Source organism: Felis catus, chromosome E2, assembly GCF_018350175.1.
Source record: "Felis catus isolate Fca126 chromosome E2, F.catus_Fca126_mat1.0, whole genome shotgun sequence".
NCBI classification, from domain to species: Eukaryota; Metazoa; Chordata; class Mammalia; order Carnivora; family Felidae; genus Felis; species Felis catus.
In genome coordinates this window covers 54,352,291-54,375,147 of record NC_058382.1, presented here as the reverse complement: position 1 = coordinate 54,375,147, position 22,857 = coordinate 54,352,291, and the positions used below count along the sequence as shown (strand labels likewise).

The window sequence follows — 22,857 nt, the reverse complement described above, 5'->3', positions numbered from 1 at the left end:
GGGTGCGCCCGGCGGGCACCTGGCCGGTCACCCCCGGGGGGAGCCCCGCCGCCGCCTCCGGAGCCGGCCCGGGGCGGCGGGGCGGGCCCTGGCGCTCCCGGACTCCGGGACCGGTCCCCCGGGGCGCGGCCGGGCAGCCGCCCCCGCCCCCCCCTCCCCGGGGGCCGGGCCGGGCTCCCGGGGGGCGGGGACTCGCCCAGTGGCAGCAGCGTCCGGGCCGGCGGCGGGCGCGGGGCGGCTTCCTGCAGGCGGCGCCGGGGCGAGCCGTTGCCCGCTGCAGCCACCGCCGCCGGGTCGCCGGGTCGCGGGGGCCGCGGCGCTCGGGCCGCGTCGGTGCCTCCCGGGCGCGCTGCGCGGCCGTCGCTGCTGCCCGCGCTCGTGCCGCCGCCGCCGCCGCCGCCGCCGCCGCTGCCGGTTACGCCAGCCCCGCCGCCGCCCGCTCTGATTCTGCGCATAGGCAGCCCCCAAGCCTGTCATTCTGCAAAAACACAGTTTACTCAACACACCACACACACACTCACACACACACGCGCGCACACACACGCGCACACTGGCCCCCTCGCGCACACGCACGGAGGGCGCGAGCGAGCAGACGCGCACACCCGGCGAGCCAAGTTCCGCAGCCTGGCATGGCTTCTGGGGACCTTTACGAGGTACGGGGACGCGGGGGCGCGGCCGGCCCCGGCCCGCGGGGCGGCGGGCGGCGGCGGGCGGCGGGCGGCGGGGACCGGGCCGGGGCCGGGGCCGGGCGCGAGCCGGAGTTGCCGAGCCCGCGGCGGCGGCGGCGGCGGCGGCGGCCGGAGGGCGGCGGGGGCCGGGCGCGCCTCCCGCCCGCCGCCCGCCCGCCCTCCCGCGGCGCCCGCGCCCGCTCCCTCTTTCTCTTTCTCTCGCACACACACTCTCTTACTCCATCTACTTTGCGGCCTTGGAGGGGAAGGAGGAAGCCGGGCGGAGCCGGGGCGGGGGAGGTAGCGGTCCCGGGGAGGTGTTTCTCGCCCGACGAGCCGCCTCGAGTGCAGAAAGTACAGGTAAAAGTCGGCGCCGGACGTGCCGGGAATGCCGGGGGCCGCGCGGCGGCCGGCGAGGGTGCGGGGCGGGGGGTGCGCGGCCCGGGCTGGGCCGGGGGCGCGGGAGAGGAGGGGGGCGGGCGTGGGAGCGGAGCCCGGCCCCGGCCAGGCGGGGTCCGGGGGGCTGGGGGGAGACTGCGTGGGGGTGGGGGCGGCCGGGTGGGGGTACGGGGGACACCCGCCAAACCGCTCCCCGGGGCCACCAGGCCGTCTCCCCCCTCCCCCCACCTGCTGCCCCCGCCACGGGCTGGGAAGCCCTCCAGGCCGGGGCGTGGGGGCGGTCCTTGCGGGTGTCGTGCACGCCGGGGGCGAGAGGGGGCGCTGCAGAGGGCCCTGTGTGGAAGGGAAGAGAATATGGAAGTCAGAGGTGGGTGGTAACATGTTGCTGGAGGACGTGGGATGTGAGCCGTGCTCTCGACACTCTGCGTCACCCTCAGTGGATACCTGTCTCCGGGTCCACCCAGGTCCACACAGGTAGTGGCCATCCTGGGAGACTTTGAAAGCGTCTCAAAAGTGGTCAAGGAAGACGTTAGTCTGGCATCCGTGAAACAACGGAGGAATAGCCGTGGCCTCCGGGAGCTGGGTTGTAGCTGGCCCTGGACACAGCTGTTCCAGCTTTTGGGTTCCCGACCAGTGGACAGAAGGAGAAATGAGCCCCACACCCCCGGGGAGAATGCGTTCAAAACGGTGTTGGCCCCAACCAAGATGGGTGTCAGAATAAGGAAGTGAAGAGGCCAGACGTCTTCAACCAGAAGGCCTAGTGATCCTCCAAGTAAACCAGCGTCACCGCTCAGCCTGGACCTATGCTACCTGCGCACGAATCTGTGAACCCTAGCCCTGCTTCTCCGGGCTCCTGACTAAATCGAGACGAGCACCCCAAAAGGGTGAAATTAACCTAGTGGGTAAGAAACTGCAGAAGTGATTCACCCACGAGAGACTGTAGGGGTGATTCACCTACCTTGAGCTTTTCCCCCTGGGCCCTCTGGGCGGCTGAAGCTTTTCAGATGGTAGATTTGCTGGCTGCAGTGGGAGAAGAATGGAGAACAGGCAGATTAGCTCTTGGCGTCCTGTGTGACCAGGGTCTTTGGAAGATTGTGGACTTGGTGAGGCCCAGTCATGGACCACCAGCCAGTGGGCTCAGATGGGACAGATGGGTGATCTTGGCAGTCTTTGAAAGAACCTCTGCAAATTGACCTCTTCTTAGCGCTATTGCCTTCCTCATCCTTTTGCTGATAAGGAAGGTGAAGTTGGGTAGAAACCTGGTGAAGAACTTTGGCAGATCAAGGCCAATGCGTGGTGCAAGCACTTTGGTCTGTTTCAAGATGGCGGAGCAATTTCTGAAACCAAAAGTTGAAGCACAGCAGAATGGGAGGTCTGATTGGACTTTCCTGAGTATCAGCAGCACTGTTAGGATATTGGTCAAGAGTCGATGCTGTTCAGGGGCAAAACGCGACTCCTTAGGAGTATGGATTTTTCTGTGCACTGATACTGAGTCAACCTAGAGATACTCCCATTGCCTGAGTGCATCCTGAAGGTGTTAAGAGGATGTATGAGGAGCTGTCAGTATTTCTCCGTTTAAAGTTTGGAACTTATGAACCTTCTGGGGATAATTTCTTGTTTAATGTTCACTTGAAACTATCCTCCTTAACACTGGTAATCATAGTCGGTTAAGGGGAATTTTCACACTGGCCTTGGAACTATGTTAGCACCTCAAGAGTTCTTACTGGAGAACAGGACAATAATAATCATTACCTCTGTGACAGTAGGTAATTGTACTAGATGTAAAATAGTTTTCCCATAGCTGATTATTGGCATCATCGTTCCTAAAAGGGCTAAATTGCATTACAAGAGTATAACCAGTGTCAACATTTTCGTAGTCTGCGTCTGTGTTATATAACCTATACTGAAGAATTTAATTTGTTGTCCAAATTTAGCTTGAAAAACAATTAAGTGCTGGGAGCTGTACGTTTCTAGCATATATATTTCTAACTGTACATTGTTGTGTGTGTGAAAAATAGGATGTTGATTTGAGGACCGATCTTGGAATACCTAGTACGTTGATTGACCTTGAGAGAAAAAAAAGAAGAAAACTGATCTTACTCTCATTTATGGTATTACATTAATTGACTGTTATATTCAAGTATACATAAAATGGCTTCTCGTAACCTCTAAGAAACCGCATCTTGAGTGGGCTGAGAACTATTATATTTGTAATTGGTGCACTGTACCTGTGTGTCTACTGACATTATCCTTGACCTTTTGTAGTGAAGATGTGATTTGGATTGTAGAGATTCTTCATATTCTCTTTGGTGCTTCAGATAATTTAAAGAGTCAACCCTCCTCAGATAGAATTTTTTTTTTACGGAATAGGTACAGAAAATGAAAAAAATGTATGTAATGGCACTCTTCATAATGAGGAAATAGAGAGTCAAGCTCACTTTCCAAAATTTTGGACCTTGACAGATGGTTCCACTTTGTTTCCCCTGTAGAAGACTTCTCATCTCACCAGAAGGTGTGTTGTAGCCATCGCCTATAGAAAGGTGATCTTAAACATTGGTTGATCTTCTTAGAGTCAGGTATCTGGCTACAAAATGAAATGCTAATCCTGATGCTCAGGTCTACATTCTGCTAAATATGACGGTCATAAAGTGGCAGTCTGTGAACAGGTTTGGGCTATCTGTGTGTGTGTGTGTGTGTGTGTGTGTGTGTTTGCCTCCACAGTAGATAAGAAAAATGGATTTGAGTACCTTTAGATGGTACATGTGACCTCTAGTTTGTCATTGGCCCAATGCTCCCTGGTACCACGTACCCATTCTGCTTCACTCGTATATTACTTACCTGCCTCCAGCAGGCAGTTTGCAACCCCAGAAATTTAGTTAATCTATTTGCTAAATGTTTGGGTATCAGGAAGACATAGGGCATTAGGAACCTGGTTCTCTTGTCTTGTCCCTCTCTGTGTCCCTAGCTTCTTGCACATTCAAATACTTGTTGACAGAGTCAGTGAACAGAAGACCGAATTAAGCGTGGATAAAGTACCTTGGCTGACCTTTCTTATCCTCATATTGAGTGTTACCTTCTGTTCCCTTTTCTTCCCCAGCTTGTGATCTCTCAGTGGTGGCAACACCATGTGTATGGGTAGCTCTTAGTTCTCCCTGGAAGGAAGTGTGGCTGAGTCTCTTTCCCGAGAGCCAGTCTGTTATTCATTAGAAGGATTGATCGCATCTAAGCTTCAACCATGTGGCTTTCCATGTGGCTGTTGGGTGGTGTTTTACACCCCCTCCCTTGTGATTAGCTGACAGTTGTGGAGGCGGTCTCTCTCTACTTCTTGGGCAAAATTGTTCAAAGAGAATGCTGTCTGTCTGTAGACAAAGTCAGTTGTGGCCAAGATGAACTTGACAGTGATAGTTCCTTTTGGGTTTGTCAACATTCAGTTTATGTATGCATCCCAAGGTTCTATCCTAAAAGCAGGAAATGTGCCCTATGTCTTGTTTTTGGGTGGGGGTGTTGATAGGCATGCATGCACCCATCCATATCTAATATATACGTGTGTGTGATTATGTGTATGTTTGTGTGTGTGTAAATACTGCATTTCATTCCAAATAAGATAAATAATAATAATAATAGGTTAATTTTAGTTTTGTTCAAAGAAATTTACTTCTGTTAAAAATCAACTCTGCAAAAGTGATGACCATGGGCATTTCTGCCCTCATGTTCTGCAAAACCACACACTAAAAATATGGGAAGATATGGGCTTATTGGGAAAACAGGATTGAGGCAGACTGCTGAAAACTTATGGAACTTTGTAACCGGAAACAAAACCGGAAGTGACTCTAATAAAAATACAGCTTGGTTAAATCTCCACCTGGCTGGTGTTTGCCCTCAACAGGTCAGTCTATCCTTCACAGCATTCCGACTGGGTTTGTACCTCCCTTCTCTCTGTAGGTCGCCGAGGGCATTTGCTTCTAAAAGACCCCATTTTCATCAAAATTAAATCCTCCCCAGAGCATAGCCCTTGTCATTCATCTCTATTGGGAGAAATGTTTTCATAGCTTCTTCATCTGTAACTTCTAGCTTTGCCTGGCAGGTTCACATAGTGGAAATCATAGTGGTTCTTAAAGCCACAGTCTGCTACTACTCATATTAAAGGAAGGCACTGGAATGCATTTCCAACTTTGTTCTATGATCTTCATACATCATTCAGTCTTTCTTTTTCTCTGTGACAGGGCTTTCCTATGATTGCTTCAGAATATTAACAAGCTAGGAAAAAGAACACAAGAGTCAACACAACTTACTTGTTATACTGACATCGTTTCCCTATTTACCAATCATACCTGTGGCAATTCCTGTCAAACGCTAGTAGCAGAATAGATGATCAGTGATACAACTTCTCGAATCTCTGTACCAGTGTTAGAAGGGACAGATCTCTGCAAAGAAAATTTATCGGTTCAGTTGAAGTGATTCACCTGGTGAATATTGAATGGAAGTATGATTCTCCCATCTTTTGAAAGTTATTTTAAATTGTCGTCTGTGGGCAGATACCAGCTTAGTTTCAGGTAGACTTTTATGTCAAGTCATTCTTCATTGCATAAGATCATTTCTTCAGGGGATTAAACTGTCCTTGAAAGGAGTTTAGATAGCTCCTTGCTAAGGAATGGTTCAGGCATGGTAGTTTTCAAAGATCTGACATATTAGAGACACACATTTAGAGTCCAAAGTTATAGGTCTTTCCTCATCTCTTGGATGGTGAAGACAGGTATAGATGTGGCTGAATTCATAGCACAATCTTTCATTTGTTCTTTTTACATTCATAGAACACCAAATATATGGCATGCACTAGGGAAATGGTGAGATTGTGTTCTCCAGAAGTCTGTGGTCTCATGGAGATATAGTTAAGAAAACGGGCAGTTTACAGGGCAATGGGGAAAGCGTTAATACGGGGGAAGATGGGGTTCTGTGGGAGCACAGAAGGCTTATTAAAAGATGTGGTGGCTACGGAGGAGTAGAAGTTAGGAAATGAATGGTACCCACCCCTCATCCCTTCAAATTGAGGGAAAGGCAGGAGTTGAGGGATAACTCTTTGGTTTTCATTTTGGTCTCTTAGGTGGATAGTGGAACCAGTCATGGAGATAGCCTGGGAAGAAGCATTAATTGAAAGTAGTGAATCTGTGGAAAGGACAGTGAGTTCTGAGTGTTTGTGGAACATCCATGTATAGATGTCCACTGCCATGGTCATGTGAGCCTAAAGCTCAGAAGGGGCACTTGTTATGGGGGTTTGGGAATCATTAGTGTATAGATCATGATTAGAGCCAAAAGACAACGTGTAAACCTGAGGAGGGCCCAGTGATGGAATATTGGAGAAAATGGACATTTAAAGGATAGAAGAAGAGAGAGAAGTGACACCAAATTTACAAGGACTAGCAAGAGAGGTAGGAGGCTTTGCTGTTACGGAAGGCATTGGGAAATTGCATTTCAAGATAAAAGGTCTACAGTGGCCTTTGGAGTTAACAACCAGGAAGTCATTGGTACCTTAGGGTGCATCTATTCCATAGAGTGTGTTGGTGGTGGGTGAGGGAGGACCTGATTGCAGTATGATGGTGAGCAAGGGGATGTGGGAATGTGGATGCAGGTACATCTTCTGCGGGCAACACTTTTAAGAATCTTGGGCATGATAATGTAGATAGAATGAATGTGATATCTGGGGGTGATGTTAGAGACTGGATCAGCCATCTCCATTCCCCTGGTTCTGCACAAGGCTCTGCTACTTTGGATGATTTGGATGTCAGTTGTCATGTAGACAGTGGGTATTAGACTTACATTTGTAAAAGAAGGGATTTTCCATAAACCCTACAAAGCCCTCTCCTGCTGACCTACGACAGTTGGGTCTGACATCTTCAGTAATTTAGCTGGAGAAAAGAGTAGAACACCTATAATGTAGTCATACAGAACCTTTCTAAAGGGGTTGGTCAACAAAAAGATCTTGCTAAGTTGAGTACAAGGAGGTAAGTAAAGTTCTTCATTACAGATTTTTCATACCAGCATTTTTCCAAGAGGAGAGGTATGGTGGACAGATCACTATGGTGTTATTGGTAAATGGACATGATGGAGTTTTATGTGTTAACTTAGCTGGCTCCAGTCCCTAGTCATTCTGTCAAACGCTAATGTAGGTCTTGGTGGGAGGCTATTTTGTAGATGTGATTAAAGTCCACAATCAGTTGCATTTAAGGGAGATTATCCTGGATAATCTGGGTGGGCCTGATTCAGTCAACTGAAAGGCCTTTAGAACTGGGGCTTACTCGAAGAAGAAATTCCACCTGTGGATAACCGCTTCAGCTGGGAGGAGTTTCAGCTTGCCCTTCCTAATGACCTGCCCTATGGACTTTGGACTTGCCTAGCTAGCCCCCTACCCCCATCCCCCCCCCCCCCCCCCCCCCCCCCCGCCCAACCACATAAGCCAGTTCCTTGCAATAAATCTTTTAAGGTGTATATCCTAGTGGTTCTGCTTCCTTGATTGAATCCTGATTGGTACAGTCAGGTTTCTGGTCCACACGCTACCATTTGATAACAGTGTGCTGTTAGCGGTGTCCCCTAGGCCTTGGTGGCCTCTACCGTACGATACGATCTCTTCTGTGTTTGAAGTCTCTCCGTCCGATTGAGTCTGCCACCTCTTCGAATAAACCTCACTTATTAGGGGGTGTCGTCATCTCGTTTTGTCTGCATGTGTGAAGGGCTTCAGGAGCCCTGCCAGGCCTTGGCCTTCTGGCACACGGGGCTCATTCTTGAGCGTGGTGGGCACACAGGGCCATGCCAGGAATTCCCCAACCAAGGGGCCACCACCCTATTCTCACTTTCGTCGTCAGGGAATTTTCCTCTCTGGTTTTCATTTCCTTGTCTTCTAGTCTAGTGTTTTAAAAATGGCATCGTCGTGGGCCTTACTAACAAGCCATGGAGCTTCTACAAGTTCTGGATTTGAATTTTATTTAAAAATAGTCATTTTCTAAATAGTCCATCGATCAAACATTTATTATATGTCTACTGTGTGCCTAGAACAATGCCAGGTGCTGGGACTGCAGCCACAAATGTCTTTTAAACTGTTGTTCAGAATGTGATAGCTAAAGGCCTAACACCCACATATGGTTATACACCACGCTTTTAACACATTGGGCTGTTCAGTACATTAAAAGGAACAGCCAGGTCAACTCTTTTCTTTGGTGAGTAGACCTCAGAATATAGCTTTTCCTGCCATCTCTGGGCATATATTTGAACTTCTGGTAAATGCACTGCCTTAGCAACATTTTAGGTCTGCAGCATTCTTAAAAATTCAGACCTGTTTATATCTCCTCACATAAAATTATACAGGCAAATATGCTTTTACAACACAACGCACCCACTCAATGAGATACCACTCAAGGTTCAAATGGTGGTGGTTGGTGAATATTCTGGACATGGTGTCATAATCAGTGTGTGATAATAGCTATCTCTTTGTATTGTACCAAAGGTGATACTGGGGTTTATTGAGAGTACTAGGCCATTCTGCCCTGACTTTTCAATTTGAGAGAAGGAATGCGGGTTGTTGTTACATGTTAGAGGGTCAACCACAAAACAGACATTTCCTCTGTTTCTTTTTTCAGACTTTAGGGTCACTTAGAATGCAGAATACCCTCAGCTTGTGAGACAAGATCATTAAAACAAAGCAAACCTAACCTGACACTACTCACAACTATTTTTTATAGCAAATCAAAAATTGCTTTCTTATTTACAAGCAGACCAAATGCAGAAATAAATTGTTGAGGCTGTCATAGGAAGACAGCTGATGTTCTTGGGCCTCATTGAAAAAATTCGTTATTAATCAAAATAGGCTGGCTTTATTGCTCTCATGAGTTATAAGAAAGTAGCATCACTTAAACTTACAAAAGGCTTCTACACTAAAAAATTATTGCACGTATCTGATTTTATGTTGTTAGGTTTCCTGGAACCATTTTGATTGGGAAAAGGGGTCCATAGCTCAGCTCCAGGGTTTTCTGCGAGGCTCTAAGCTCTCCGAGGGCAGGACCATGTCTGTAATAGTTGTGATGGCATTCCCAGCTCTTGGCACTTTACTGGGTACATGGAAGCTTTTCAATAAATATTTGTTGAATGAATGATTGAAAATGTTTGAAGCTGATGGGCTTACGCCACCTTGGCCTTCTCTTGAGTGAGCTTCCTTTATTGCTTCCCATATGGTTTTACTCTCTCCCTTTACTAAGATGATGCCTTCAGATTGTCCTTGACGTTCAATATTCCATTTTGCCTTCCACCAGATCTTGTATAGATTAGGTAACAAAAGTCCCTTAAAGCCGGCTGGAACATTCAAGGCATTGTCCCTCTTGATAACTGAATGGAGAGTGGCCATCCTCTGAATCCGGCCTGTGACAGAGCCCCTCTCACACAGGCACACACAAAACTGTGGTTCGTAGCTGCCCCTACTGTTTGCATCTCTCTGCCTGTTGGCTCTGCTCTAGCCTCAGTGGCTTGGCCCCTAGTTTGATATACACCATGCATTTTAGGGGGGCCACCTGGAACCAGACTCAGAAATGGAGAATTACAGGTAGAGGGTTTACTGAAGAAGGCCCTCATGAGATACACTCATAAGGAAGTGAGGAAGGCAAGATGGGACAGGTGGAGAAGCTGACTTCCAGTCAAGTTACAGTTGAGATCTCACCTGGTCCCACCAAAGGCTCTGCACCCGTGATAGCCCTTCAGCAATGACCTAAACTGAGGGCGGGGAACGGGGCCCTTGTATCCCTGTACCATGTAGACACTGCTGGTAGGCTGCCCCACGGTGAGTGGGGAGGGGTGGGGGTGTATTCTTGGGCAGAGGGCAGTTCCCTTTGAGGGACACAGCTTTGAACCTTCTGCAGCAGAGAGCTTGCTACACGCGGAGGGGATGGGCATGTAGACCCTGAAAAGAAGACCTGGGTGTAATATCACATGATCTACTACACTATCAATTCTTGCCATTCATTGATTGGTGAGTCTGTCGTCAATCTGTCTGTCCAATATGCATCTGTCTCCCTGCTTCTATTTTATGTTTTTGGTGCCTCCCTTGAAGACATGATTTGTCATTTGCCTGCTTCTTGGGCAGCCCAGGTCTTGAGTACTGACAGACCAGCCATGTGTTAAGATCATGCCTGTGGTTTGTTTCCCCACACAGCATGTAGCACAGGGTTGCGAGCAGGGAAGTATTTCAGATGCCGTCATTTGTGTTGGGTCTCCATCCCTTATTCTTGAACTGTTTTCCTTGACTGATTCTCCCACTCCTGAGGTGCCTCTGTGTCCCCATCTTCTGCTGTCTGTTTCTTAAAGTTTGGAGCTTCTTACAGTTTTGACCTTGAGTTCTTCTGCTGATTATGATGCAGTGGCTGTGTGGATGATTTCCAAGTCTCTGACACTTGCCTGGATTTTTTTCCCCCCTCAACTCCAGGGCTATCCATCTAACTCCACTTGGACTCTTTTCACTCAAAATATCCGAAGTTGAACTTATGATCTTCCTGTGTAAATCTTGCTTCTCTTTCTGGGTTCCTAGCCTCAGTAGTACCTCTGTCCATTGGTCTCTTAGCTAGAAATATGGCCTCCTTTATTTTGCCCAGGCACCGTGTATATTCTCTTGGATCAGCATCCTGCCTATTTCCTGAATCTGTCCTTTTCCCCTGCATATTCTCTCTCCCCACTTGAATTCAGAAGACAAGTCCCACGACTTAGATCACTCCAGAACCTCTTAGCTGATATCTCTGCATCTAGTCCAGTGTTTCTCCAAATGCTTATAAGGATCTTTCTCTAAAATACCAATGTTATCAAGTCTCCGGATGAAATACTATTAAGTGATGTATTAGCTCTTTGTGATGTGACCCCTTCTCACTTCCTGCTGGTTCTCCACTTACAGCTGCAGTCTCTTCAGAGGTCTGCTCTTGGTTTCTGAAACACTCCACATGCTCTCTTTACTCATACCTTTCTGAATGGCTGGGGCGCTCTCTGTTACCAACCCTGCCACCTTGTTGCTTGCTTAAATCCTGTTCGTCTTTTATGTCTCAATTTGGATGTTGCTCTTGGCAGACCTTCCCTGGCTCATCAGGGGTTTTCTTTGGGCTCCTGTAGCACCCCATTCTTATCTCAGTAGAGCATTCACTTCAATATGTTGTAATTTATTATCTTATTTTCTGAGTCTCCTACCAGGTTTTAAGTGTTTTGGGGGCAGGGATTCTCTCTGTCTCGTTCATTCTTTAGCACCCAGCCCATGCAGGATGCAGAAGGCAATCTGGGTAATGAAAGAATGAATGTATACAGGTCTTTCGTTTACATGAACGTTGAAACTGATCTTGACAACCTGTTTTGTATGGAGTTTGAAGGACTGTCAGTCTTTCAGTTTTCCTCAGGGCATCTAACATTCAAATCTGTTTTCTATATCTTTTATTGATCAGTTGATCAGTGGACATTGGTTTCTTATAGGCAGAACTCACGGACAGTGTTTGGCTTTGTAATATCAGTAAAGCTAATGCAGTCTTACAGTCAAAGGACTGCCGAGTCTTGGGTTTGGGTCGCAGTTAAGTCATTTGCTTAGTCTTTCACCAACATCTCCAAGAAAGAATCGAAAGCGAGGGCCTCTTTTACTCTACTGAAGGAGACAAAAAGCTTGAAATGCTAGAACTGGCTATTTTCTTCACTAAATTCTGAGTGCATCATACATGAGCTAGACGATACCTTGCCGGACTCTTCCCGAGAGTTGCTTGAAAATCGTGACGTCGTTATTGCTTTCTCATGCAAGACTTACTAAAGGAGGACAGTGAGGCTCAGCACAGCCTTGAGTCGTGTTTAATCCTCTTGGTGATGAAGAATGGGATCAGGACCCGCCTCACCGATTCATACCACAGGCCTTGACATTATGGGAAACATTTGATGTCTAAACTTTTCCTGGAAATCCAAACTTATTTGTGAACTATTGGAAGTCCGACTGAGTAAGGAAATCCAAACCTCCTGTCAGGACAAAAGGTGAATGGGTAAGATTCTAGTGTCTTATTGTTTACATTGCTGTATTGGCTGGTCTGCATTGCTCCCTGAAACCACATTCACTTTGAAGAGTGTGGTACACATGGCGACTGGTGAAACCGACTTTGGTGAGGGTCTTATAGTTAACAGAAGGATAAAGGGAACCACAGAGAGGTTGGGATGCAGACACATATGGACCTTCTTCAAGTGATAGACCTAATTTTCTCTCTGAATTGGTGTGTATTTTGGTACTACGCAGAAAGTCATAGCTTGTTTTCTTACCTTGATCATCACACATGGAAGAGATTGCAAAATCTTTGATATCTTGAGGCATTTCTGTTTTACTACCCTGGCCCTCCCACTCTTGTGTGGCCATGTCTATGGTGTTATGATATTTCAGGGAAGCTGGTGCAAATCCCGTTTGCTTTTGACATAATGAAACAGTATGGTCTTTTGAAGAAATCTAATCTCTGGTCCTGGCTGATGCATGAAGAGGTTAGTGAAGTGCAATTTCCTATGATTCTCTTTCAAGATAATATTTTGTTTTAATTTTAAAGTTCTAAAAAATGTTTATTCATTTATGTTGAGAGACAGAGAGAGACAGAGAGTAGGGGAGGGACAGAGAGAGAGGAGAGAGAGAATTCCAAGCAGGTTCACTGTCAGTGCAGAGCCTGATGTAGGGTTCAAACTCAGGAACTGCAAGATCATGACCTGAGCTGAAATCAAGAGCTGGGCACTCAACCAACAGAGCCACCCAGGCACCCCTAAGATGATCTTAATGGTTAAAAACAGTAACAATAGCATTCAGTGAGTGTTTACTATACATCATACACTGTCTAAATTCTTCACATTATCTCATTTAGTACTTCTTTTGGGATGGGCACTAATTTTTTTTTAATCCCCATTAATGATTCAGAAACAGACTCACAGCTACCAGATGGTAGAACCAAGATTTAAACTAGGTCATCTGAAGGGTGCCTGGGTGGCTCAGTTGGTTAAGCGTCCAATTTCAGCTCAGGTCATGAAGTTGCAGTTCAGGGGTTTGAGCCCTGCATGGGGCTCTGTGCTGATGTCTCAGAGCCTGGAGCCTACTTCGGATTCTGTTGTCTCCCTCTCTCTCTGCTCCTCCCTGCTCATGCTCTGTCTCTCTCTCTCAAAAATAAATAAACATTAAGAAATTATAAAAAGATAAAATAAACTGTTCATCTGAGGTACCACCACTTAGCTCTTGTTAAATTATAAAATGCCCACGGTTTCCCTTCCAACTTCCCTCCTTTTCTTACTAGGTGGTACTGTAGCTCTAGCATTGTCTGTACCTGTGCTTTGCGCAGGATCATAGGCACGGGTAGGTGAGTGTTACACTGAGAACAAGAATATTCTTGCTTGTGTAGTTCCACGCTGGTGTTGATACATCCTGCCATACTTAAATATAGACCTATCAACTGACCTTTAAAAAACCCCTTTTAGGATTTTTGCCAAGAATTCACAGAAAGCTCTCTAGTTAGCAGTTTGTAGAACAGGAAAATCAGGGTATGTGTTTCTGTTGTACGTGCAATTCTTATTTTCCAGGAATAAAAAATACTGCCGGTCATCCTTCTACAACTTTCTTTAGAAGATTTTCAGGTCTTTCGAGCACCTGGGTGGCTCAGTTGGTTAAGTGTCCAACTTCAGCTCAGGTCACGATCTCACTGTTGATGAGTTCAAGCTGCGCGTTGGGCTCTGTGCTGACAGCTCAGAGCCTGGAGCCTGCTTGGGATTGTGTGTCTCCCTCTCTCTCTGCCCCTCTCCCACTCATGCTCTCTTTCTCTCAAAAATAAATAAACGTTAAAAAAAATATTGAAAAAAAGATTTTCAGGTCCTCAGACTAATAGTTTTGGGGCTAGAGGTTTGAAATCAGCTACAGTAATAGGTGCTTCTGTGTCTTCTCAACTATCTTAGTTTCTTCTCTCCATTATTTGTTCCCTAATATATTAAAAAAATCAGGTTATAAAGCACATACATACTCACAGAAAATTTTTAAAAAAGAAAAAGCAGAAAAAATAGCTCATGATTCTTTAATTTAGCAGTCCACTTTTAACATAGATGTATATCCTAATCCTTGTCTACTTACATAAAGAATATCCAAGTATATGTATGATAAAACTAAATATGAAATTATGGCCATACTATACAAAACATTGTACAACTCTTTTCTCTTATTTTATTTTATTTTATTTTATTTTATTTTATTTTATTTTATTTTATTTTATTTTATTTTTAAGTTTATTTATTTATTTTGAGAGAGAAAGAGAGCATGAAGGGGGGATGGCAGAGAGAGAGAGAGGGAGAGAGAGAATCCCAAGCAGGCTCCCCACGGGCAGTACAGAGCCCGACATGGGGGCTTGAACTCACGAACTGTGAGATCGTGACCTGAGTCAAAATCAAGAATTGGATGTTTAACCGACTGAGCCACCCAGGCACCCCTGTGCAACTCTTTTAAACAATATAAGTATTTCCTTTATTTAATCGTATCCTATAACATCATTTCAACATGCTGTCCCGTATAATTCATCACCTTGTACTCTATTAGATTCCATATTTAGCTTGTTTTTAAATTTTCACTATTTTAAGTCATATATAACTAAGCTCTCTTTAGAAATCTTTGTATATGTTGCTGGTACTTCCTTATGATAAATTTGTTTATGGGGAAGTTCAGTGAGTACACCCTTGATAAAAACTTTTGCTAATACTGCCGATTGCTCTCCAGAAGGGATATGCTTGCCACGCAGTAAGGGTATTACCAGCCTTGACTGGCATGTTTATTTTACTTGGCTCTTAGCATTACTGGTATTGTTCTTAAAAACTGTAATTTATGAGGTGTTTTTCATTTCTTATTGATATATAAAGATTTAAAAAAACTATTAATTTAATCATTGTCTATAACATTCATTAACAAAAAAGATATTTTTTTCTTTCTGGTTAGTTGTTAATTTCTTTCTGGTTAGTTGTGATTTTTTTTTTTTTTTAATAAGGAGCGTGACTTAAACATTTATACTAGATTAGATATATGTCTATTTAAGATTCTTTCTTTTTACTTTCTAAATTTCCTCCTTCCTTCTTTGCTTCCTTCTTTCCTTCCTTGAGGTAGAGAGAAAGTTCTCCTTGTGCGAAAGCCTATACCGTTGATCTTAAGCCTCTTCTGTTTCTTTTATGGAATAATTTTTGTACACTTAATATAACCGTAATTTATTTTGCTGGATGGTGTGAAGTAGGGATATGCTTAGTGCTGTGGTTAATCTGTTGTTTCAACACCACTACTTATTAAACGATTCATTGTTCTCCCGCTGATTTGAAATGCTAGGTTTATCTTTGATGAAATTGTTGCATATAGTAAGTAATATGAATGTGTTTTTGAGTATTCTCTGTCATATGGTTTTAATTGTTGGGGTTTTAGGAAACATTTTATAGTTAGGTAATTTGAGTCTACTTTCATAATTCTTATCTCAAAATATTGTGATTGTTTCGGTTGATAAAGTTCCCAAATAAGATCCAGATGAGATTCTTCCTTTAATTGCACTAGATTTACAGATCACTTTGGGGAAAGTTGACATCTTTGAGATCTTGAGTATTCCCATTCAGGAATCTATTTCTTCTCGTTCATTTAAACTCTTTTCTATGTGTGTTAGCAAATCTTTCTAGTCTTCTTGATACAGATCCTTGGTTTATTATTAGGTAGTTTAAATTGTTGTTGCTTTTGTGAATAGAGTTTATTATTGCTTATATATTAGAAGAGTGATTTTTTTGTATTTGTTTTTAATTATTCACTTTCTGAATTCTTATCAGTCTAATGTGTTTCAGTCAGGTCTTTCTGGCATTCTGGTCACATAATCCTCAAATAATCTTACTGTTCTTTCTATTAGTTATACATTTCCTGTATTTTTCTACTCTTAGTTTTATTAGCCAGAATTTTCAGAAAGCGCTATAGAATAGTGTGATAGCCAGCATTTGTATCTTATTTCTTTCTTCTGATTTAATAAAACTAGCCTTTGTTTCACCATTAATTAAGACAGTGGCTGTTGATAAAAGGTAGATAGGATGTTTCCCATTAATTAAAGTTTCTGTACCTCATTTACTGTTTTCTTTTTAACAAGGAATGGGTATTATACTTTATTAGGTATTTTTTCATACTTACTAAGGTTATCATGGAATCGTTCTCCTTATCATAAACTTGCTATAATTTAGTAACTGTAATTTCCAAAGGCGACGTTTCCACATTTTGAACGAAACATACTTGGTGCCAACGCATTTTTAAATTTTAATATTTTGCAAAGTTTGGCCAGCTGCTATGTGTGTTTAGGATTGCAGTATTGATATTCAGAAATGTGGTTGGTCTTTGGTTTCTTTGTGTGTGTGTACCAATTTACTCAGATTTTAATGTCAGGATGATGCTGGTTTCATGAAAGTAATTGATTAACCTTTTATTTTTTCCTCTGTTTTTGGAAATAGTTTATACAACATGTCAGTTAAGCTTTCTCTTGAATATTTTTTTGAAAGAAATAAGTTGATTATGATATTTTGTGTGTCTGGAATATTTTTTGGAGACAAAGTTTTTAAAAAATGTTTATTTATTTTTGAGAGAAAGAGAGAGAGAAAGAGAGAGAACGTGCACACATTTGTGGGGTAGGGGCAGAGAGAGAGAGAGAGAGAGAGAGAGAGAGAGAGAGAGAGAGAAAGAATCCTAAGCAGGCCCTGCACTGTCAGCACAGAGCCTGATGCAGGACTTGAACCCAAGAATGGTGAGTTCATGACCTGAGCCCAAATCAAGAGCCAGACGCTTAACTGACCAAGCCACCCAAGCGCTCCTGGAGACAATTTTTGATAGCATTTTCCATTGTTGATTTTTTTTTTTCAGGTGTCCTCTTCTTGAGTAAATTTTTGGTAATTTATATTTAGTAAGAATACCATTCATATGTCTCTATTTTAACATTTATGTGAAGAGGTGTAAATAGTTTTATATTTTCAAAATCTCTTTCATATATAGTATTTGGTAATGCTGTAACTTCATGATTTTCTTCTTTTTTCTTGTTTTTTTGATTGTCATCAGTTTGATTCTTAGGTTGATTTTTTCCTATAAAATCAACCTTTAATTAAGCTTTATTTTCCCATTTCACTGTTTCTGCTTTACATGAATCATTGCGATTATTATTATTCATTCCTTCATCTGTTTACCTGTTCTGCTTTTATTTCTGAACTATACTACACAAACAAAACTGTATATAATGTATGTGTAAAATTTAATAATAGTAATAATTATGAGTGTACTAAGCACATACTTTAAAAAATAGGATATATTGTCACCCCTTTTTGTGCCCCTTTCTCCATGTATATCCATCCCTCTCTCTGAGAGGCAACTATTCTTCTGAATTTCTAGTTATTTCCTTTACTTTCCCTACAGTTTTGCAACATAATTTTGGATCCCTAAAATTTGCATTGCTTCATTTTTCCTGGGTCTGGACCTTATAGAATTGGATTCAAATTGTGTGAATTCTTGTGCATCTTGTTTTTTGCTCAGTATTATGCTTTTGAGATTTATCCTTGTTCATGCGGTTCATTTTTTTTATTGGAGTATAATGTTTCTCTGTAAGAATTTGAATATATGTATTTACATATACACAAAAATCTAGTAAGGTACAGTATATGGTATTATATAATATACAGATATAAGGTATGCAAATGTATGGAATTCCTTGACCTGTTTTATTATGGTTGGACGTTTGGCCTTATTTCAGTTTCTTGTTTTATTTTCATGCTTTGCTATTACAAACAGTATTGCTGTGAGTAATTTTTGTCGCTTTCTCTTGGTACATCCACAGCAGAGATTATCCGTGGTAAATACTTTGATGCTGGATTCCTGGGTTCTAAGTGTACTCAACTGTTCAACTTTTCTAGATTATACCAAAGTCATCAAATTATTTCCAAGATATTTATGTGTTCTGTAGGCCTCATTTATTCCTAATTTTCTAGCTACTTGAGTTCAATACTTAACTAACTTCTTTTCACATTTGATATTTGAAAATAAGAAACAAAAATATTTATAGCTATGAATTTTTTCCAGAGTGTGGTTTTGACTACAGAAGTTTTATCATGTAGTCTTCTCTAATTGATATTTTTTCTAAATACAATACATTTTCAGTTGCTATTTGCTCTTCTACGCAAGAGTTATTTAGAAGAGTGTTTTAACTTTTCCGTATAATAAAATTAATATTATTTTTTTGATTCTCCTTTTGTTGTTCTTAACTTCAAGTTTTTATGCATTAATTGGAGATTAAGACAGACATTTCACTCCTTTTTGCAGTGTTACTAAATTTTTTGTGACTTAATATGTGATCAGTATTTTATTCATACTTGAAAAATGTATAGTTTTGGGAGCACAACATTTAATATCTATATTACACAAATTAACATGTATTGATAATTAAGATATGTACCTAGTAAATGAAGCTATTTAATTATAGCAAGTAAATTGTTTAGATCCTTATTGACTTTGTCAGGAGACACAGCTTGAAGTCTCAAGGTCTCCTTGTAGATGCGTTTATTGGGTAGGTTTCCATGACAGTGCATATGGGTAACATTTATTGTGAATACTAATATGTTTGAAAGTATTTATGGTATCATATTTTATATTTTCTGTTTATCATGCTTCTTTGTCTTCCTTTTCTTGGGATTATTTTATGACATTTCTTTTTTTTTTAGTATTCTGGTAGTTATGTATATTACTTCTTTAAATTCTTTTTTTTTTTTAATGTTTATTTATTTTTGGGAGAGACAGAGTGTGAGTCGGGGAGGGGCAAAGGGAGAGGGAGACACAGAATCCTAAGCAGGCTCCAGGCTCCCAGCTGTCAGCGCAGAGCCGGACATGGGGGTCGACTCCACAAACCATGAGATCATGACCTGAGCCGAAGTCAAGACACTTAACTAACTGAGCCACCCAGCTGCCCTGATTATCTTTAAATTCTTAACAAACTTAAAACAAAATGTTTATTTATTTTTGAGAGAGAGTGAGCAGGGAAGGGGCAGAGAGAGAGGGGGACCGAGGATCTACAGTGGGCTTTGCACTGACAACAGTGAGCCTGATGCGGGGCTCAAACTCACCAACCATGAGATCATGACCTGAGCCAAAGTTGGACACTTAACTGACTAAGCCACCCAGGTGCCCCTATAGTCTTAAAAAACATATTTGGAACTAGTTTTTCTAGTAGCGTCTAGAGGCAAACAAGTGTTACACTCTCGCTCTTGAGCAAGATAAGCGACTCAGCCACTCTTTGTTTTCTCTCTGTCCAACCTCTCTCCTGTCTTCTAAATATTTTAATTTTATATTCAGATTTTTGTTATTATTGTGTTTTTATACTGTATGTACTTAGGCATTGCATCTTTAACATTTCCTTAAGTATACTTGTCAAATTATCAACAACGACTCAGATTTGAATAGGAATTTACTTATCTCCTTACTTCTTACGTTCTTTTATATTCCATGATTTTCTTTTTTCTTGGACTTGTGTTTCATGATATTGGAGTGTTTTCTCAGATTGCTCTTTCCGATGGGAAAAATGCATGGAAAAAATCTTCTGATCCCTTGAACATGATATAATTTTCTAACTTAGAGAATTCTTTCTTTCTATTTTACTAAATCTTCCTCTTTTGATCACTTGATATAATTTACAACAAATTACTGACCGTCTATATTTTAGAATAAGTTCTACTTGGTGGTGATGTTTGTTTGTTTAATATGCGATCAGTTCCTCCATTTATTCTTCCTGTCGTGGTCTCTGCCTGTATCTTACTAACCTTACCTTTCTTTCTGTGCTTTGTCCCTTCTGACCTTCCTATTGACCTTTCTTGTATCATGTTTCATCCTATGAACTATTCAAAATACTCTCCCATCTTTGCCTCGAGTGCTCTCTCCTTTGCTATACGTGTTAATTTGTATCCATTTTTTGCCTGTTATTTCAGATGTCTCTTTCTGTAGGAATTCTTCCTTAGTATCTGAGACCAGAAGAGGTTTCCCTGTCTTGTTCCAGTATCATCCCTTTATTTTTTTTTCCATAGGGCTTATTATGATTTGGAATTTATTTGCATGACTTTTGGTTCGTGTCTGTCTCCTCTGAAGTTCGTGAGGGAAAGAGCTTTGTCTCACTATTCCATAATCCTGGCCCCTAGTCCAGTGAGTGATACATAGGAACGTGCAGCGAGTGTCTGTTGAATTAATTCTGCTTTGGCTTGGTCTCTTTGGATTTCTTTTTGTTTTAATGTTTTTGTTCTATTTTATCCATTTATTTTAGCGTGTGCTTATTAATTGCCAAAATTACAAAAATGCACCGTAATGTATTATAAAGTGAATGCCTGTCTCCTTCTCATCGGGTCTTCACATTGTAGAAATGCTGTCAGTCCCTGAAGCCCCCTGTGCTTGACGTGTGCTTTGGCCATTCCTTTACCTCTTTAAGCTGGATAGTGATTTTCCCTTTTTCGTTCCTGAGGCTGCTTACATTTATCCCTTTTCTCCTTTTTTTCCCCTGAATATTCTTGTCAGTGGTTCATTTTTTTTTTTTTTTTAACATTTTGGGTGACTCTTAGCTTTGTGGATTTTTCTGTTGTATGTTTTCTATTCCATTTATTTCTCCTTTTATCTTTATTATTTTCTCCTTTCTCCTTTTTCTGTTTTCTTTTTTGTTACAAAAATTCTTTGCTTTAATTAATTTATTTATTTCAGTCTTTTAAAGTTTATTTATTTATTTTGAAAGAGAGAGCGAGAGGGGGGTGGGGGGCAGAGAGAGATGGAGAGAGAGAATCTCAAGCAGGCTCCATGCTGTCAGCACAGAGCCCAATGCAGGGCTTGAACTCACAAACCATGAGACCATGACCTGAGTAGAAACCAAGAGTCAAATGCTTAACCAACTGAGCCACCTAGGTGCCCCTGTTAAAAAGTTCTTAATGTGGTTGTTAGTTCATTAAATTTCAACCTGCCTTTCCCCCTAAGTATATCCATTAAAATTATACCTTTTTATTTAAGCACTGCTTTAGCCATATGTTGAGTTCAAAACATTTTATAGTTTTCCTTTCGATTTAGAAGTGTATTTCTTAATTTCCAAACCTGATGGTTTTCTAGTCATTTTATTGAGCTTTAGATTCACTGTGTTGTTAGAGAAAATACTCTGATAGTGACACTTTATTTTATTTTTTTCTTATTAAGCTTTTAGTTTTAATTCCAGTGTAGGTAATATACAATGTTATATTAGTTTCATGCTAGTGAAATTAGTTTCAGTACAGTGATTCAGCACTTCCATACGTTACCTGTACTCATCACAACAAGCGCATTCCTTAACCCCATCTCCTGTTTCACCCATTCCCTCACCCCCCTCCCCTCTGGTAACCATCAGTTTGCTCTCTATAGTTAAGAGTCTGTTTCTTGGTTTGCCTCTCTCTTTTTTTCCTTTGGTCATTTGTTTTGTTTCTAAAATTCCATATATGAGTGAAATCGTATAGTATTTGTTTTCCTCTTATTCCACTTAGCATTATACTTTCTAGCTCTATCCATGTCATTGAAAATGGCAAGGTTTCATTGTTTTTCTTATGGATGAATACTGTTCCGTTGTATGTATATACCACATCTTGTTTATCCATTCATCTGTTGATGGGTGCTTGCGCTGCTTCTCTATCATGGCTATTGTAAACAATGCTCCAATAAAAATAGGGGTGCATATATTCTTTTCAATTAGTATTTTCATATTCTTTGGGTAAATACCCAATAGTAGATTGCTGGATTGTAGGATAGTTCTATTTTTTTTTTTAATTTTTTTTTTCAACGTTTATTTATTTTTGGGACAGAGAGAGACAGAGCATGAATGGGGGAGGGGCAGAGAGAGAGGGAGACACAGAATCGGAAACAGGCTCCAGGCTCTGAGCCGTCAGCCCAGAGCCTGACGCGGGGCTTGAACTCACGGACCGCGAGATCGTGACCTGGCTGAAGTCGGACGCTTAACTGACTGTGCCACCCAGGCGCCCCAGGATAGTTCTATTTTTAACTTCTTGAGGAAACTTAATACTATTTTCCAGAGTGGCTGTCCCAGTTTGCATTCCCATCAACAGTCCATGAGAGTTCTTTTTTCTCCACATCCTCGTCAACACCTGTCTCTTGTGTTTTTGATTTTAGCAGTTCTAACAGGTATACATGATATGTCATTGTAGTTTTGATTTGCATTTCCCTGATGATGAGTGATGCTGAGCATGTTTTCATGTGTCTGTTGGTCATCTGTATATCTTCTTTGGAGAAATGCCTGTTCATGTCTTCTGCCCATTTTTAAATTGGATTATTTGTGGTTTGGGGTGTTGAGTTGTATGAGTTCTTTATATATTTTGGATACTAATCCATTATCGGATATGTCATTTGCAAATATCTTTTCCCATTCAGTAGGTTGTCTTTTTATTGATAGTTTATAATCTGAATGATATTGACATGTTTAAACATGTTGACACTTGCCTTTTTAACCTAATATGTGGCTACTCTTTCTGTTTTGTGTGTGTTAAAGCGGTTGTATTCTGAATTTTTTTGTATAGCATTATGGGTATGTCCTTTGTGTCAAGATTATTAATTGTATATTCAAATATTTAGCTTTGCTGAATTTTTGGTCTGCTTGTTCTATCAGTTATTGAGAGGAGTGTATGAAAATTTATGTTCTGATTATGGATATATCTGTTTCTCCTTGTAATTTTGTTACATTTATATTTTATATTTTGA

At 41.9% G+C, this 22,857-nt stretch overlaps 1 protein-coding gene across 1 annotated transcript in view; it reads left to right on the top strand.

Annotated features, from left to right (window-relative positions):
• The first annotated feature begins 295 nt into the window (after window positions 1-295).
• The window catches only part of CDYL2 (chromodomain Y like 2), a 168,313-nt gene continuing 145,751 nt past the window's right edge, over window positions 296-22,857 (top strand). Inside the window, exon 1 of the mRNA XM_023244944.2 lies at window positions 296-653. Within this exon, the coding sequence (XP_023100712.1) occupies window positions 630-653 (24 nt within the window). The 5' untranslated portion in view covers window positions 296-629. The remainder of the gene's footprint in view (window positions 654-22,857) is intronic.